Raw genomic sequence first — 16,060 nt, forward strand, 5'->3', positions numbered from 1 at the left:
TTACTGTATAAATTATACCTCGGGAAACCTGACTTAAAAAAAAGTTCCACTGAGTCTTAATTAAAGGAATTGATTCCTCTAAAGTGGGATGTTTGGGAAGTGAAGGTGATAGACCTATTTTATAGGCTTTCTCTGAAGGTAAGTCTGATTCATGTCTTTTAGGGAGTTCTTCCCTTCTAGACCCTTACCTCCTTAATCTGAGATAAGGGAAAATCCAGAAACTATGAAATTGTTAGCAAAATTTTGTGTATGCATGAGTGCTTTTTTTTCTGGGAGGAGACTGCAGTTTTCATCTTTGTTAAAGGTGGGTGAGTGTTCAATGAAGGTTAAGAGGTCTGGGAGCTTCTCCTACTTGCCCAGGTACCCATTTTTTCCCTAATGGAGGCCATGCCAGTGATTACAGCAGCTGGAGACCAATTTCTAGAAGTTGGTGAGAATAGAGGAGTCAATGAATCCATTAGTCTTAATACTGGGAGCCCACCTGACACTAACACAGGCCAGAACTGTGTTTTCTACCACCTCTTCCCTAATCTAACCTCTCTCTCCCTCTCCCTCCCTCCCTCCCATTTTTTTCTGACCTATTTAACTTACTTTAGCATATTCTAGAGAGTACTTACGTTTTATATATCACTACCAACTCTGATGATAAAGGTTTTCTAAAAATGTGGAATACAAATACATCTCTTTTATGTGTATCTTACTGTTTAAAGGAGTCCTTTGGTCATTTTTCAAATTTAAAAGTTTGTAACCTTAACTCTCAACTTTAAAAAAGTTACAGTAGAAAAAAAATGTGTATACTCTTACCATCAACAATATCACTGCTAACATCTTTATATATTTATTTTGACATCATTCTGTATGTGTTTTTTTTCTTTTAAAAAATATTAAATATCACATATACCCAATCTGTCCATCTTCTGCTTGATCAAATCCTAATATTTTGCCATGTTTGCTTTAGTTTTTTTAAAATAATTTTTTTTAACAAATAAATAAGCTAGCTTCTGTTTGGAACAAGCAAGGGCAGACAGAAATCAGTTCACAGAAAAGGAGGCAGAGGATCCATAAAAATATTAAAGGGCTTCTGACCAGAACACAATAGGAAGACGTCCTGTGCTCAACTTCTTTTCCACATCTGAGTTTTTTTTAAATAAAATATTAAAAATACAGTTTGCGCCCCTGTGTATCTCTCCTCAGTCTCGTCCCTGGACTCCCTCCCTAGAGGCAGTCACTAAATAGTAATGAATTTACTATTTATCATTCTCAAATTTGTAGGAGGAGTTATTACTTCATTTATGTACACATAGGTGATACTTTCACATGTTATGTTTTATATATTCATAAATTGTATCATCTGCACACACCATTCTGAAACTTGCTGTTTTCACCCAGCATTCTGTTTGTTCCTTTTAAATGCTTATTTTATTTAGTTCATTGTGTGATTATACCAGTTTGTTGGTTTTTTTTTTCCTCTGCTAATGGATATTTAGGTCTTTTTTTTTTTCCTTTTTTGCTAATACTAATGATGCTGCTATGTACATTCTTCTTTATGTTTCTTCATACAAAAGTGTAAGAGTTTCTCAAGAGTGTTTATTTCCAAATGGAATTTCTGGGTCTGAAGGGTGAGTGCATCTTCACTGGACCATGTGTAATTGCTCTCCCATATACACTGTTACCAGCAATGTGTGAGAGTTTCTAATTCTTCACAAAAGGCTACACTTTAAATGTTGTTTGCCAGCCTAAAGAAGATGAAGTCATTTCTCCTTGTTTTAATTTGCGTTTTCTTGATTACTGGTGAAACAATATCTTATGTCTGTAGGCTTTTCCGGTTTCCTTTTTTGTGATTTCCCCGATTATGTATTTTGTTGATTTCTATTGTTGTCATTGGGTTATTTTTTTTAATTGGTAAAAGTTCTTCATAAATATATTCAAGATATGAGTATTTTGCAAGTTTTGTATCTGTAGTACTTTTTAGTTTGTCTCTTAAAGCCTATGCAATATTTTATTATGTGGATGTTCCATAATTTATTTAACAATTCCTCTTATTTCAGTTATTTTCATGCACATTTTGTGTATTGACATTCTTGGATTATTTTGTTAAAAAAGTGGTGCTGCTGAATTTGTCTTGGTCTACTTGGTAGTCAGTGATGAATATTTGAGACAGTTGGCCGGGTCCAGTTGGCATAGCCTATGGGTATAAAATAAAGCAGCATTCGCTGGCCTTGCTGGTGCTTGAATCTGCCATTCGTAGCATCAGTAACACCTGCTCTGACCAATGAACTAACTGTAAAGTGACCTACTTAAGTAAAACATTGTCATTTGTGAAAATGGCTTTGGCACTTGAGGCTGGCGTGTTTTTAATGGAACAAATGTTCAGAAGGAAAAGAATTCAAGATGATACAGTATTTATCTAAAGTAGGTCACAGAAACACCGGACTCACACTGTAAACCAAAAGGAGTGCACTGAGCCACAGTTTGGTGATACGTAACTTAGAGTCTAGAGCAAGGACCAGCAAACTTCTTCTGTGAAAGGCCAGAGAGTAAATATTTTAGGCTTTCCAGGTCATACGGTTTCTGTCGCACCCGCCCACTTCTGCCAGTTGAGCATGGCAAGCCCATTTGTTTATGTATTCTACCTGTATTGTTGTGTATTCTCCATGACTGCTTTGGCCCTGCAACAGAGTTGTTGAGTTAGGCCTGCGAAACCTGAAAGATTTCCTATCTGGCCCTTTACAGAAAAAATTTGCTGACCTCAATCCCTGCAAACTCAGCACTAATGGGCCAGGTATTTATGGGTCTAGAGGATTCAAGAAATGCTAAGTTTGGCCCAGGTAAATTCCTCCCCCCCCCTTTTTTTTAAATTCTTATTAATGCAACTGTAGCTTTGGTTCCTTGCTTAAACTTTAGCTCTGATCTCAGTTTTGAAGTAGGCCAAAATGACACATGAGCATTTGAATGCAGTTGTCCTAAACTATGAAACCAGATCATATCTTGATATGTGACACATGTTAGATGGAGATATCTTCCTGATCTGTAGCAAGCTTGTCAAATTGAGCAGTATTTACAGTCTTCCTCTATCTAGGTTTAACCCATTTATAGCAGATCTGAAATTCATTCCTGTATTTCTATCTGTTAGGTGTTTCTTTTTTCTCTCTCTCTTTACCCAGTTGGCATTTGCTAGCTGGCTGGGCTTGAGCCTTGGGTGAGGCAGTATTTACAGCTCACTTGGAGGGATGCAGCAACTAGGGTAGCCCAAGGGCAGATGAAATAATATCCAGAATGAGAATGCTGCATCTCTCTATTGCTCTCTTTGCTCTTTCACCTGAGGATGAATTTCTTTATCCTGTACCCATCAAATGAGAAGTAATATTGATTGGTTTAGTACAGTGTATAAAATATGCATCTAATGGAATGGTATTTTGGGAACTATTAGCAGCATTGTGTCTGTCAATCCCCAAGATTTTGCCTTCCTCCCCTTTTCTCCTCCCCTTCCTTCTCCTCCTCCTCCTTAGTAGCAGCTTCTTAGCAAATTACAAGCTTTGCTTCTGGCTTGCTGGATAGCAGTGGCAGTGTGAGCCTTTGCTAGTTTCCAAGGGAGACCGGGTGCTGAGACTGCAGTCTTTCCCAGCAGCCACTTACCTTCCTTGCTATTCGTCTCCACGCATCTCTTGACCTTCATTCTGCTATGCAGGCCTGTGCAAGGAGGTAATAGTCTGTTTTCTTGACGCTCTTTGTCAAAGCGGGCAGGGGAGAGTAGGGTGGTACAGGGTAAGGCACATGGAGACAGCAGAGTATAAATGCTGCAATTAGGAAAAAGTAGCTCTATAAAGTGTGCTGTATCTGTGAGCTTGTTTCTATTTGCTGTATCAATAGAAATATCTTAAAGGTGGGAGCCCCAGCACTATATCATGAAACTTAAAAGTACCACATATAAAAATGTGAGATTACTTCCTCTGGGAGACATAGAAGAAAAAGGAGAACTTTGAAAAGAAAAATGAAATCAATTACTTTTAGACTTAGCTGCCTAACAAAATGCATTCTTAACAAAATTTTGTCAGGTTTATGTTTTATGAGTTGGATCTGGTTTTCAGGTTTAAGGAGAGGGCTTGACAATAATATCTCTTAATTGGATTCTCAGTACTTCTAGAGCTGTGATGTCCAATGTGGTAGTCAGTAGCCATGTGTGGCTACTTAAATTTAAATTAATTAAACTGAAATTAAAACTTTAGTTCCTCTGTCACACCAGCCATGTGACATGGCTCAAGCACTCAATAACCACATGTGACTTGTCACTTGTCACTAGTGACACATTGGACTATGCTTGTATACATTTCCATTGTCATACAAAGTTTGTTGGATGGTACTAAAGAAAGTGACCTATGGAATATAGGAAATTTAGTGTTTGGCCAGAACAAACACTAAAAAATAGACATTTTAATGAGAAGACTTAGAGTGCATTTGTCCAGAATCATAAATCCATGTAAATACGGATTTACAATGGTTTAAAGCTAGATGGGATCTTAAAAAACTATAGACTTACTCTTTTATTTTATAAATGAAAAAACTAAGGTCCCCTGAGATTAAGTAATTCTCTTAAGATGGAACAAGTGGTTAATGGCGGAGCTGAAACTAGAACCCAGGTACCTGTTTCTTCTGTATACCACAGTTTTAGCCTCCCATTCTCAATTAGAAACAGCAAGGAAAACTTGAACTAAAATCTGCCTGATAGGGCCCTGGCAGCTGTAGAGGCAACTGCATCCTACAAAGAAGAATTTGGTCCCTCATGTTTTTTGACATTTATATTTTGTTCATGACAGTCTTACAGCATGTTGATGGCAACTTCTGGAAATGTAAAAATTGTGCTTTCCCAAGAAGAGAGTGTTGATTATGGTAAACTTTTGGGAAAATGTCAAGGGGTCCTAGGAGAAATCTAAGGCAAGATATCTTTACTCATTAGTTCTTATTATTGCTGGAAGAAATGTCTTGCTGCATGAATCCATTCACATGGCCAGAATACCATGGTACTTGAGTAAAAGAAACTGTTTTTATTGTGGTGCAATATAAGAAAAGCTATACTAGAAGCAGGAGAACACAGTTATAATCCCTGTAGGTATACAGCACTGGGAACTTGGGTAAGTATTTTAATGTATCCTTTGGCCTTAATTGACTCATCTGTTAAATAGGAATAAATTTATCATGTCTATCTGAAGTCTTAGAATTAGATCAAATGACATCTTGAAGTCATAAAGGGTTAAGCCATAGGTCTATGATTCTATTATTCCCCTAAGTCTCCCCCAACCCCATCCCTATAGCTATCCATATAGGAGTCCTGGCTGATATCACACAAGTTCTTTTTGGAATCTCTGAAAAACTTTTCCCTATATATTGTTATACATAAGACATAGTCCAAGGAATGACAATCTGTCTTGTAAGACTATTAGATATTCTGTAATAAATGGTCACAGCATCCTGAATGGTCAGTAATGAAAGATATATACTATAAATGATACAGTATGTCTTTATATATTATAAATTATACTAATTTATATAATAAAGGACATGTACTATAAGACTCATCTATAAAAGATGTATACTCAATTTGGTTCCTTTCCTGTTTGGAGTGAACACATTCATTTATTTTATTTTTATTTTTTGAGACCGAGTCTCACTCGGTTGTCCTGGGTAGAGTGCGATGGCATCATAGCTCACTGCAACCTCCAACCCCTGGGCTCAAGCTATCCTCCTGCCTCAGCCTCCTGAATTGCTGTGACTATAGGTGCACGCCATGATGCCTGGCTAAGTTTTCTATTTTTAGTAGAGATGAGGTCTTGATTTTGCTCAGGCTGGTCTTGAACTCCTGAGCTCAAGTGATCCTCCTGCCTCAGCCTCCCAGTGTGCTAGGATTACAGGCATGAGCTACTACACCCAGCCTGGAGTGGACACATTTTAAAATACCCTTCTCTCCAACAGATTTGAAGTTTTAGACTCTTTAACGCTATTTCAAAAACCAATTTCCTATGGGATTCCCGACAAAAAAATGTATTTTTTTTTTATCATTCTAGGGAAAGCAGCTTTGTTCTCATTTTGGAAATAAAGATTATTTCTTTTTCCTTCTTCTACTTAGAGTAGTTTTATTTTATTTAGAAAACCCTATGAATCTTCATGGAGAATATTTTCAAGGGAATTAAGACTTCTTCCAAATGAGTTATCCATTTCTGGTAAGAATAATTAAGGGGAACTCTTTTATTAGACTAGATGTGTTGAATATTGTAGCACACCTAGTCTTTATTTTCCAAATTACCACTGATAAGCTTTTAATGTGGCAATGAAAATAATGTAGTGGGGTGGGTGGTAGGAGCAGCAGCCAAGCTGTGCTGGGTACTTACTGTGTGCAGGTACTGTTCTAAGTGCTTTACATGAGTCTGCACTTAGTCTTCACAACAACTCTATTAATATATCTGCATATAGCTATTATAGCTATTAATATCTTCATTGTGTAAAAAACTCACATTAGATTGCTTAAATAATTTATCCATGATCATCTAGCAAGTAAATTGAGAAGCCATGCTACAAACCCAGGCAATCTAATTTCCATGCCAGGGCACTTTATTATTATACTTGTCAGGAGATGTTTTAGGTCTTTTATTATTACTTACTGTGACTAGGGATTTGCTAGGTATTTTGCACAAGTTCTTGAAGACAGAAGTGTGGTCTATCTGTAGTGTGTGAAGGGGGCAGTATAAACTTTAGAGGCAGGGAAAAAAGTATACGTGTGAAGTCATGCTTAATGTTCTATATCAATTATTTGAATGCCACTGATTGTATTAATATCTCAATGTCATAGCAAATACAAAGAAAAATGCTTCCTGCCCTCTAGGAAACAGAGTAGACAGATAGGGTAATTAAAGGACTTTGGCATCCGAATCCTTCCCATGCCGCTGAACTGGGAATGTTACCCTAGCTTTAACTTCATGCCAGAAGGCTGGGGGCTGGATGGGAAGCTACGGCCTCCATTATAGTTTCAGAGTTTTTATTTCTGTTTTGTGAGCCTGTATCTATCTTCTTTGAATAGCAATGAAGAACCCTGTAGCATTCAGATTCGTGAATGGCTGCAAATGCTCCTCAGTTAGAGCCAGGAGGGTCGAGTGTGGGTTTGGTCTAGCACAGGGGCCAGTGTTTGTTTCTGTAAAGGGCCAGATGGTGATTATTTTAGTCTTTGCAGGCCTTATCATCTCCGTCACCATTATTAACCTCTGCTGTGTAGTTTCAATAAAACTTCATTTACAAAAACGTGGGAGGCCAGATTTGGCCTAAGGACCATAGTTTGCTGACTCTCCTAGTCTAGATTTTAGAAAGTAGAGGGACCTGGGCTCTATTAAAAACGTAGTGTGTCCTCAAGGCAATCACAAGTTAGGCACATCACTTCTGTGTGCCTCGGGATGCCCGTCTAGGTAAAGGTAAATGAATGAAAAACGCCTTCCTCAAAAGCATTTCTAATTCAAGCACTGGAGTTTCTGGGTTTTGTTTTTACTAATTTTTCTTTCTTAAATAGTATAACTCATATGAGCACAGGTTACAAAATAATATGTAATAGTGATTTTTAAAACTTTACTATTTAGCTATATATACATACATAAAATCTAGACATGTAGTAAAATGGGATTATCTTCATATGGTGGAATTTCAATTGATTTTTGTTTTCATATTTTTGTATTTTTTTTTTTCCATGAAAGATATGGGTGACTTCAGATACTTAAGATTCTAAGTCAGGTAAAAGCTTCTTTTTTTACTTTTATTTTCATTTTTATTCATTTATTTATTTTTCAACAGCACTTGGTACTAAGAAGCTTCTTTATTTTACCTTCCAGCCCTGTTTTTGCTAACTTTTTTTCTCTCATTCAATAAAACTCTCTAGAGTAGGCAGTGGGATAAGGGAGTCTGAAGCTCATTCTTTACTTTGGCTTCTGTTCAGTATGCAAAGAAGAGATAACAGTCAAGAATTAAGTATAATTGTAATGCTATGTATGTTATGCAGGTAAAAATGGCATGTGAGTAGGTTTGCTAGTAACCCAGACAGAACTTCATGGGAAGTTCTCACCAATTTCAATATCTGTACTACAGCTTTGCCAGTTCGGGGACTTAATTTTTTTTAGTTCACTCAGAGGAGAGGAATATGTTAAGGAAGGACTCAAGCCTAACAAACTATAGTGTGTGTGTGTGTATATGTATACATATATACACATTCACACATATACACATATATATGTATGTATAGAAATTCCAATTTGCTAATCCACATTAAAGGAAAAAAATATGACCATTAAAACATTGCCTGCTTGGGGGCTTTTGCCCTTGAAGCATTTGCTGACTGGCAGAAGCAGTGGCGATGGGGCGAAGAAACCGGGCAAGACTTGTTCTGAGGGAACAAAAACTGGAGTTCAGGAAGGAGAGCCCAGTTAGTTACCTCAGACTTTGATCTAGAACCGTGGGAGGGCTCCATCCTAAGAACTTACCAGAAATAGGCCAGCTCTTGCAAAGATGGAAGCCTAGCTTCCAATCAGTTCAGTCTCAAAATGGATTAGGTACCTAAGCCTACTGTTGAACGGGAAGCCTTGCCAATAACGTAGCAGTCAATTAACACGTATTTTCTATGTTCTATGTATTATATACTAATTTCTTATAATAAAGTAAGCTAGAGAAAAGAAAATGTTATTAAGAAAGTCATAAGGAAGAGAAAATACAAATACAGTACTATGCTATATTTATTGATACTATAAGTGTGAATCATCTGTTAACAAGATGAATCATCTGTCTGAAATGGCAGGCAATTGCAGCAACAGACCTCAATCTGCAGTTCATATCAAGCAATTTAACTTTGTTCTTATAATGTTATGACTTTTCTGTGCTTCTTGGGAACAATTCCAGCATCACTAGTGTCACTTTGTATTGGTCCCATGGTGTTACGATATTGCACTAAACACAATGAAAAATATACAAGAACCATAAGAGATCTTTTTTTTTTTTTTTTTTTTACTGGGATATGCAGTTTACTGGAGACACAAACTGCTTACGTGAAGGTGATTAGCATCACACAGTGTTTTAAGCAGATACTCCCAACACTTGAGCTCACTGTAATAACAGGAGGTGGCTACAAAATTATAACAGTAATACAGTATGTACTACAGTTAATGTAGTTATGATTTAATACTGCATCTTTATGTTTTTGTTTCTTTCAACTACAAATGATACCACGTATGGTCTGTAAGTGTTTGCGTTTGTAAGTTTTGATAAACTTTAACTTTTTATAATAGATTTGTGTATATTTTGTGGTAACAGATGATAGAATAGACTAGTATCTACGTATATTTTATGCATTCATGACATACATAACTTTTTAATTTTTTCAATATTCGTAGGCTATGGTTTGTAAGTTTTTTTTTACATTGTTGCAAATTTCAAAAGAAATTTGCCATTTTTATTTAAAAAATCCACATATTAAGTGGACTTGCACAGTTCAACCCCTTGTTTGTTGTTCAAGGGTCAACTGTGTAAGATCACGTCATCTGCAGTCAGGGACAATTTGACTTCCTCCTTTCCAGTTTGGATGCCTTTTATTTCTTTCTCTTGCCTGATTGCTCTGACAAGAACTTCCAGTACTGTGTTGCATAGAAGTGGTGAAAGTGGACATCTTTGTCTTGTTCCTGATCTTAGAAGAAAAGCTTTCAGCTTTTTCTTATTCAGTATGATGTTAGCTGTGAGTTTTCCTATATGGCCTTTATTGTGTTGAGGTACATACCTTTCATACCTAATGTGTTTAGAGTTTTTATCATGAAGGGAGATTGAATTTTGTCAAATGCTTTTTCTGGGTCTGTTGAAGTGATTACATTCTTTTTGTCTGTCTTTCTGGGGTATATCATATTTATCAATATCTTAAACATCCTCACATCCCTGGGATAAATCCCACTTGACTGTGTAGTGAATGATCTTTTTAATGTGCTGTTGGATTTGGCTTGCTAATACCTTATTGAGAATTTTTGCATCTATGTTCTTCGGGATATTAGCCTATATAGTTTTCTATTTTTGTTGTGTCTTTGTCCAGTTTTGGAATCAGGGTAATGCTGACCTCATGAAATGAGTTTTTCTGGAATGGCTTGAAGAGAACTGGTGTTAGTTCTTCTTTAAATGTTTGGTACAATTCGGCAGTGAAGCCATCAGGTCCTGGGGTTTTGTTTGATGGAAGACTTTTTATTACTGATTAGATTTCCTCACTAGTTATTGAACTATCCAGATTTTCTCTTTCTTTATATTTTAATCTTAGTGGCTTGTATATGTCCATGAATGTATCCATTTCTTTTATATTTGTTGGCTTATAGTTGTTCAAATTCTCTTATGATCCTTTGTTTTTCTGTCGTATCAGTTGTAATGTGTCCTTTTTTATCTCTGATTTTGAGTCTTCCCCCATTTTTTCTTAGTCTAGCTAATGGTTTGTTGATTTTTTTTTTTTAATCTCTTAAATTTCTTTTTTTTTTTTTTGAGACAGAGTCTTACTTTGTTGCCTGGACTAGAGTGCCATGTCGTCAGCCTTAGCTCACAGCAACCTCAAACTCCTGGGCTTAAGCAATCCTCCTGCCTCAACCTCCTGAGTAGTTGGGACTACAGGCACACGCCACCATGCCCAGCTAATTTTTTCTATATATTTTTAGTTGTCCAGCTAATTTCTTTCTATTTTTAGTAGAGATGGGGCCTTGCTCTTGCTCAGGCTGGAAAAACAACTCTTTGTTTTGTTGATCTCTTGAATTGTTTTTGTAGTCTATATTTTGTTTGTTTCTCCTCTAAGCTTTATTATTAATATTTCTTCCCTTCTACCAATTTTGGGTTTAGTTTATTCTTGTTTTTCTAGTTCCTTGAGGTATGTCATTAGATTATTTATTTAAAAAAATCTTTTTTTTAATGTAGGTGTTTATTGTTACAAAATTTCCTCTTAGAACTGTTTTTGCTGAGTCCCTTAGCTTTTGATAAGATGTACTTCCATTCTTGTTTGTCTCAAGGGATTTTTAAATTTCCCTTTTAATTTCTTTATTGACCCATTGGTTGTGTAGGAGCATGTTGTTTAATTTCCATGTATTTGTAAAGTTTTTGAAATTTTCCTTGTTAATTTCTAGTTTTATACCATTATGGTCAGAAAAAATACTCCATACAATCTGTATCTTCTTAAATTTGTTGAAATTAGTTTTGTGACCTAACATGATCTATCCTGGAGAATGTTCCGTGTGCAGTTGAGAAGTATGTGTATTCTGCATCCGTGTGCAGTTGGATGGAATGTTCCGTAAATGACAGTTTAAGTCCCATGCTTGACTTTTTTGTTGTTGTTGTTCAAATGGTCTGTCCATTGTCGAAAGTGGGGCATTGAAGTCCCCTACTATTACTACGTTGCAGTCTCTCTCTCTCTCTCTTTAGTTCTAATAATATTTGCTTGATATATCTGAGTGCTCTGGTGTTGGGTGCATATGTATTATCATTGTTATATCCTCTTTTTGAACTAATTCGTTTACCGTTATGTTATGACTTCCTTTGTCTCTTTTTACAGTTTTTTGCAGGAGTTTTTGTTGTTGTTGTTTTACGCAATATGTTTGGATGGATGATTTCCACAGACCATACACTAAGTTTCTGACCATCAAATACAGCGAAGTACAAAACATTAAGTTACTGGCTGTGGGAAGGAAAAGCACCACGAGTGGTGGTGCCGTCCAATCTCGTTGTTCGAGGGGCAGGGAGTAGGGGAAGGTCTTTTTTTAACCAAGCCCCTCCTTTCAATGTACAAAAGAATTACTGTGACCAACATTAGATTGTATTGAAAACAAAATGAACTAGAAAGAAAATACTACTCTATGTTGGGGTGGAAGTGGGAGGAAAATTTGAGTATGTAGTATATATGATAATAAATTGTGAACTGGTGGGATTTATGTAACAGCTTATCAACTTTGGAAGATACTGGAACTTGATATCCTCTCAAGGAAAATTTGCCTTCAAATTTTAATCTGGAAAGTCACTGAAATAACTGTTTCAAAAAGAAGTAAAATAAATTAGATTTTCAGCACATATATTAAGAATTATGTACAAATGGAAACGTCTGTACTGATCCTCAACACAACCAGTAAAATCGCAATTACAAAAGGAAAAAAAATCTATATAAAATGAAGATATATAAACAGGTGATAAATCTTGACCAAGTTGAGCTTGTCCCAAGAATTCAATATTATTTTGTTATTCAAAAATTATTCAATATGATTCCCCTTATTAACAAAAAAAGGGAGAAAAAACTATCATCTCAATATATGGGGGAGAATACCATATGATAAAGTTCAACACACAAAAATCCTCTGAGTCTGCATTCTATAAGAATGGAAGGGAGTTGCTTTAATTTGACGAGTGGTATCTACAGAAATCTTATAGCAGACATTATACTTGATGGTAAAATTCTGAAAGCCTTCTCTCTGAAGGCAGGAACAGAGCATGCATACCTACTCTCATCACTGCTTTTCAGCATGTCCTAGAGGTTCTAGCCAGAGCATTCAGACAAGAAAAGAAAGAAAAATTCATAAGGATAGGGGAAGAAGAAATAAAATTCTCATTTTACAGATGACATGATTCTATATGAACAGTAATACATTTACAAACACAGTCCCCTTTATCCATGGGAGATACATTCCAAGACTCTTAGTGGATGTCCAAAACCGCAGATAGTATGGAACCCTACATACACACTGTTTTTTCCTATACATACATACCTATGGTAAAGTTAATTTATAAATTAGGCACAGTAAGAGATTTAACAATAACTAATAATATTAATAAAATGGAACAATTATAACAAAATACCAGCATCACTACTCTTGCATTTTGGGGCCATTTATTAAGTAAAATTAAGGTTACTTGAACACAAGCACTGTAACATCACAACAGTCAATGTGATCACCCAGATGGCTACTGAGTGACCAACAAGTGGATCGTGTACAGTGTGGACACACTGGACAAAGGGATGATGCGCATCTTGTGAGGGATGGGAGTGGAACAGCATGAGATTTCATTATGCTACTCAGAAGGGTACACAAGTGAAAATTTATGAATTGTCTATTTCTGGAAATTTCCATTTAATATTTTGAGACTGTAGTTGACTTCGGGCAACTAAAACCACAGGCAGGGGGGACTACTGTAATGTTTGCTGATGGCTGATGGCATTCTTGCCATTTTGACTTTGCCTAAGTTCATTCCTAGAGTGTAGAAATTCCTTCAGTGTGTGGAAGCACCTTGTCATTCCTCAAGTACATGGAGCAAAGATTTTACTTCTGCTATTACTGTTCTTTCTCTGCAGGTCCTATCTGACTCCCGTACGGGATGAGGAAGCAGAGTCTTTACGGAAAGCACGCTCCAGACAGGCTCGGCAGACACGAAGGTCTACTCAAGTGAGTACGACTTTTTTTTTTTTTTAACGTTCTTTTGTCTATCTATCTTTCCACTGGAGATACAATTAAAAAACACTAAAACGAGTACCTTATTCTAGCCGCTGTATTAAAAGCTTTCACTATGTTAAATTGTACACTACGTAGAATCAAACGAATTTATAGCTACTCTACCCACTCTCACCTCTCTCCTCCAGGCTCAGAGCAGGTCTGTCTCCTTCCTTCACAAGAGTGATCATTGCATTTGTGCTTAAAGACCTTAGAATCCCTCTGCCCCCACCGTATCTTAAGAATTTCTAAGGGAAAACAGTTTGGCAATCCCTCAAAAGTGTAAATACAGACTTACTATTTACCCCAGCAGTTCTATTTTTAGGTATATACTCAGGAGAAATGAAAGCATATGTTCACATAAAAACTTCTGTACAGATATTCTTAACAGCATTTTTCATAATACCCCAAAACAGCCCAAATGTTTATTAACTAATGAATGGATAAACAAAATGTGATATATCCAGACAATGGAACATTATTTGGCTATAAGAATGAGTGAATTACTGATGCATGATACTACATGGATGAACCTTGAGAAAACACTATTAAGTGAAAGAAGCCAGACACAAAAGACCCCATATATTGTATGATTCTATTCATATGAAATGTCCCCTGTAGGCAAATCCAAGCAGACAGAAAGTAGATTAGTGTCAAGGGCTGGCGGGAAGGAGGAATGGAAAGGGACTACTAATGGGTGTGAGGTTTCTTTTTGGGGTAATGAAAATGTTCTAAAATTAGATAATTGGTGATAATTGTATAACTCTGCAAATATACTAAAGACCAAAGAATTGCATACTTTATTTAAAAGGGTAAATGTTGTGATACGTCTATTTCGATGAAGATGTTACCAAGAAAAGGGAATCCCTGAGGGAGCCACTGAAGCAGTTTAAGGAAGAATGTGACACAGTCTACGTTATTATATGTTGCAGAAATCACCGTGCAGAGAATTGGTGGGAGTGGTAGGTAGAAGTATGTTTCCCAAGCCCCGAAGCCAGAAGACTTGCTGGGGAGCTGTTAATGGTAGTCCAAGCTGGGAATGAAAAGGGCAGGAACTCAGGCTGTAATGGCAAGGAGAATGGAGGGAAGGCTATGAATTAGAGTTATTTAAGCAGGCAGAGAAAGATGAGCCTGTGAAGCAGAATGAAAAGGAGCAGCCAGAGAGGTGAAAAGAAAACCAGAAAATAGCATGGAAGTGAATGAAAAGGCAGTTTCCAGCACAAAGGAGAAGTTCAGTAGTTTTAAAAGCTACAGAGGTCAAATAGGAAAACCGATGACTGAAAAAGGGACCTTATACATGACAGCAAAAACATCCTGTTGCCTTCTCTGACATTCCCAAGGTAATATTTTTGCTTGATTTGTCTAGTTCCCCTATTAGAATGTAACCTCCATGAGGACCAAGACTGACTGTATTTTTTTGGTTTTGTTTTATTGTGCTAAAATACACATAACATGAAATTTACTGTTTTAACCATTTTTAAAGTGTATAGTTTAGTGGCATGAAGTACATTTACATTGTTGTGTAACTGTTACCACCATGCATCTCTGGGACTTTCTTCATCTTCCCAAATTGAAACTGTATATCCATTAAACAATTACTCCCCATTTCTCTCTGGCAACCACCATTCTGTTTTCCGTCTCTGTGAGGTTGACTACTCTGGGAACCTCATATAAGTGGAGTCACACAGCATTTGTCTTCTGTGTCTGACTTATTTCACTTAGCATAATGTCATCAAGGGTCATTTGTATTGTAGCATGTATCAACATTTCCTCCCTTTTTAAGGCTGAATAATACTCCATGGTATGTATACACCACATTGTGTTTATCCATTCACCTGTCAGTGGACACTTGGGTTGCTTCCGCCTTTCGGCTACTTTGAATAACGTAGCTGTGAGGATGGCTGCACAGATACCTCCTGGAGATCCTGCTTTCGGTTCTTTTGGGTAGATGCTCACACATGGAATTTGCTGGATCATATGGTAATTCTATTTTTAATTCTTTCAGGAAATGCCATACTATTTTCCATAACGGCTGTACCATTTACGTTCCCATCAGCAGTGCACAAGGGTTCTAATTTCTTCACATCCTCACCAATATTTGTTTTTTTGGTTTTTGATAATACCCGTCCTAATGGGTGTGAAGGGGAAGACTGACTATATTTTTGCTCATGATCTTTCCCCCTAGCATACAGTAAATACAAATATATATTTATTTGAATAAATAAATGAGGGATAAATGATAGGGGAATATAAACTGCTCTGGATTGATTTCAAGCCTATGTATGAAGGAATGGGAAAAGATAGGGAAGTTGCTGGAAGAGGACATAGAATTGAAGGTGGGAGACATTGGGACAGAGAAGTATCTTGTAGGGAAAGATTCAACAGAGAGAAAGTAAAGGTCTATGTCCAAACTTGAAGAGATCTTTGAACTCCTTGAAATGTGTATATAATTTTTGGTAAGACTTCATTAGATTTTGGTAGCCTTCCTGAAATTCTAAGAGGGACTACTGACTCCTAGAAGAAGGTAAAACCCAAGCTCTTCAGCATGGCATATA

At 36.7% G+C, this 16,060-nt stretch overlaps 1 protein-coding gene across 7 annotated transcripts in view; it reads left to right on the forward strand.

The window, feature by feature from the left end:
* PPP1R12B (protein phosphatase 1 regulatory subunit 12B) overlaps positions 1 to 16,060 on the forward strand; it is a 175,757-nt gene that overhangs the window by 81,361 nt on the left and 78,336 nt on the right. For all 7 annotated transcript variants that reach the window (XM_045536244.1, XM_045536247.1, XM_045536249.1 and 4 more), the window contains one exon: positions 13,370 to 13,460. In XM_045536244.1, the coding sequence (XP_045392200.1) occupies positions 13,370 to 13,460 (91 nt within the window). The remainder of the gene's footprint in view (positions 1 to 13,369; positions 13,461 to 16,060) is intronic.

This window comes from Lemur catta, chromosome 23 (assembly GCF_020740605.2).
Source record: "Lemur catta isolate mLemCat1 chromosome 23, mLemCat1.pri, whole genome shotgun sequence".
Classification (NCBI taxonomy): domain Eukaryota; kingdom Metazoa; phylum Chordata; class Mammalia; order Primates; family Lemuridae; genus Lemur; species Lemur catta.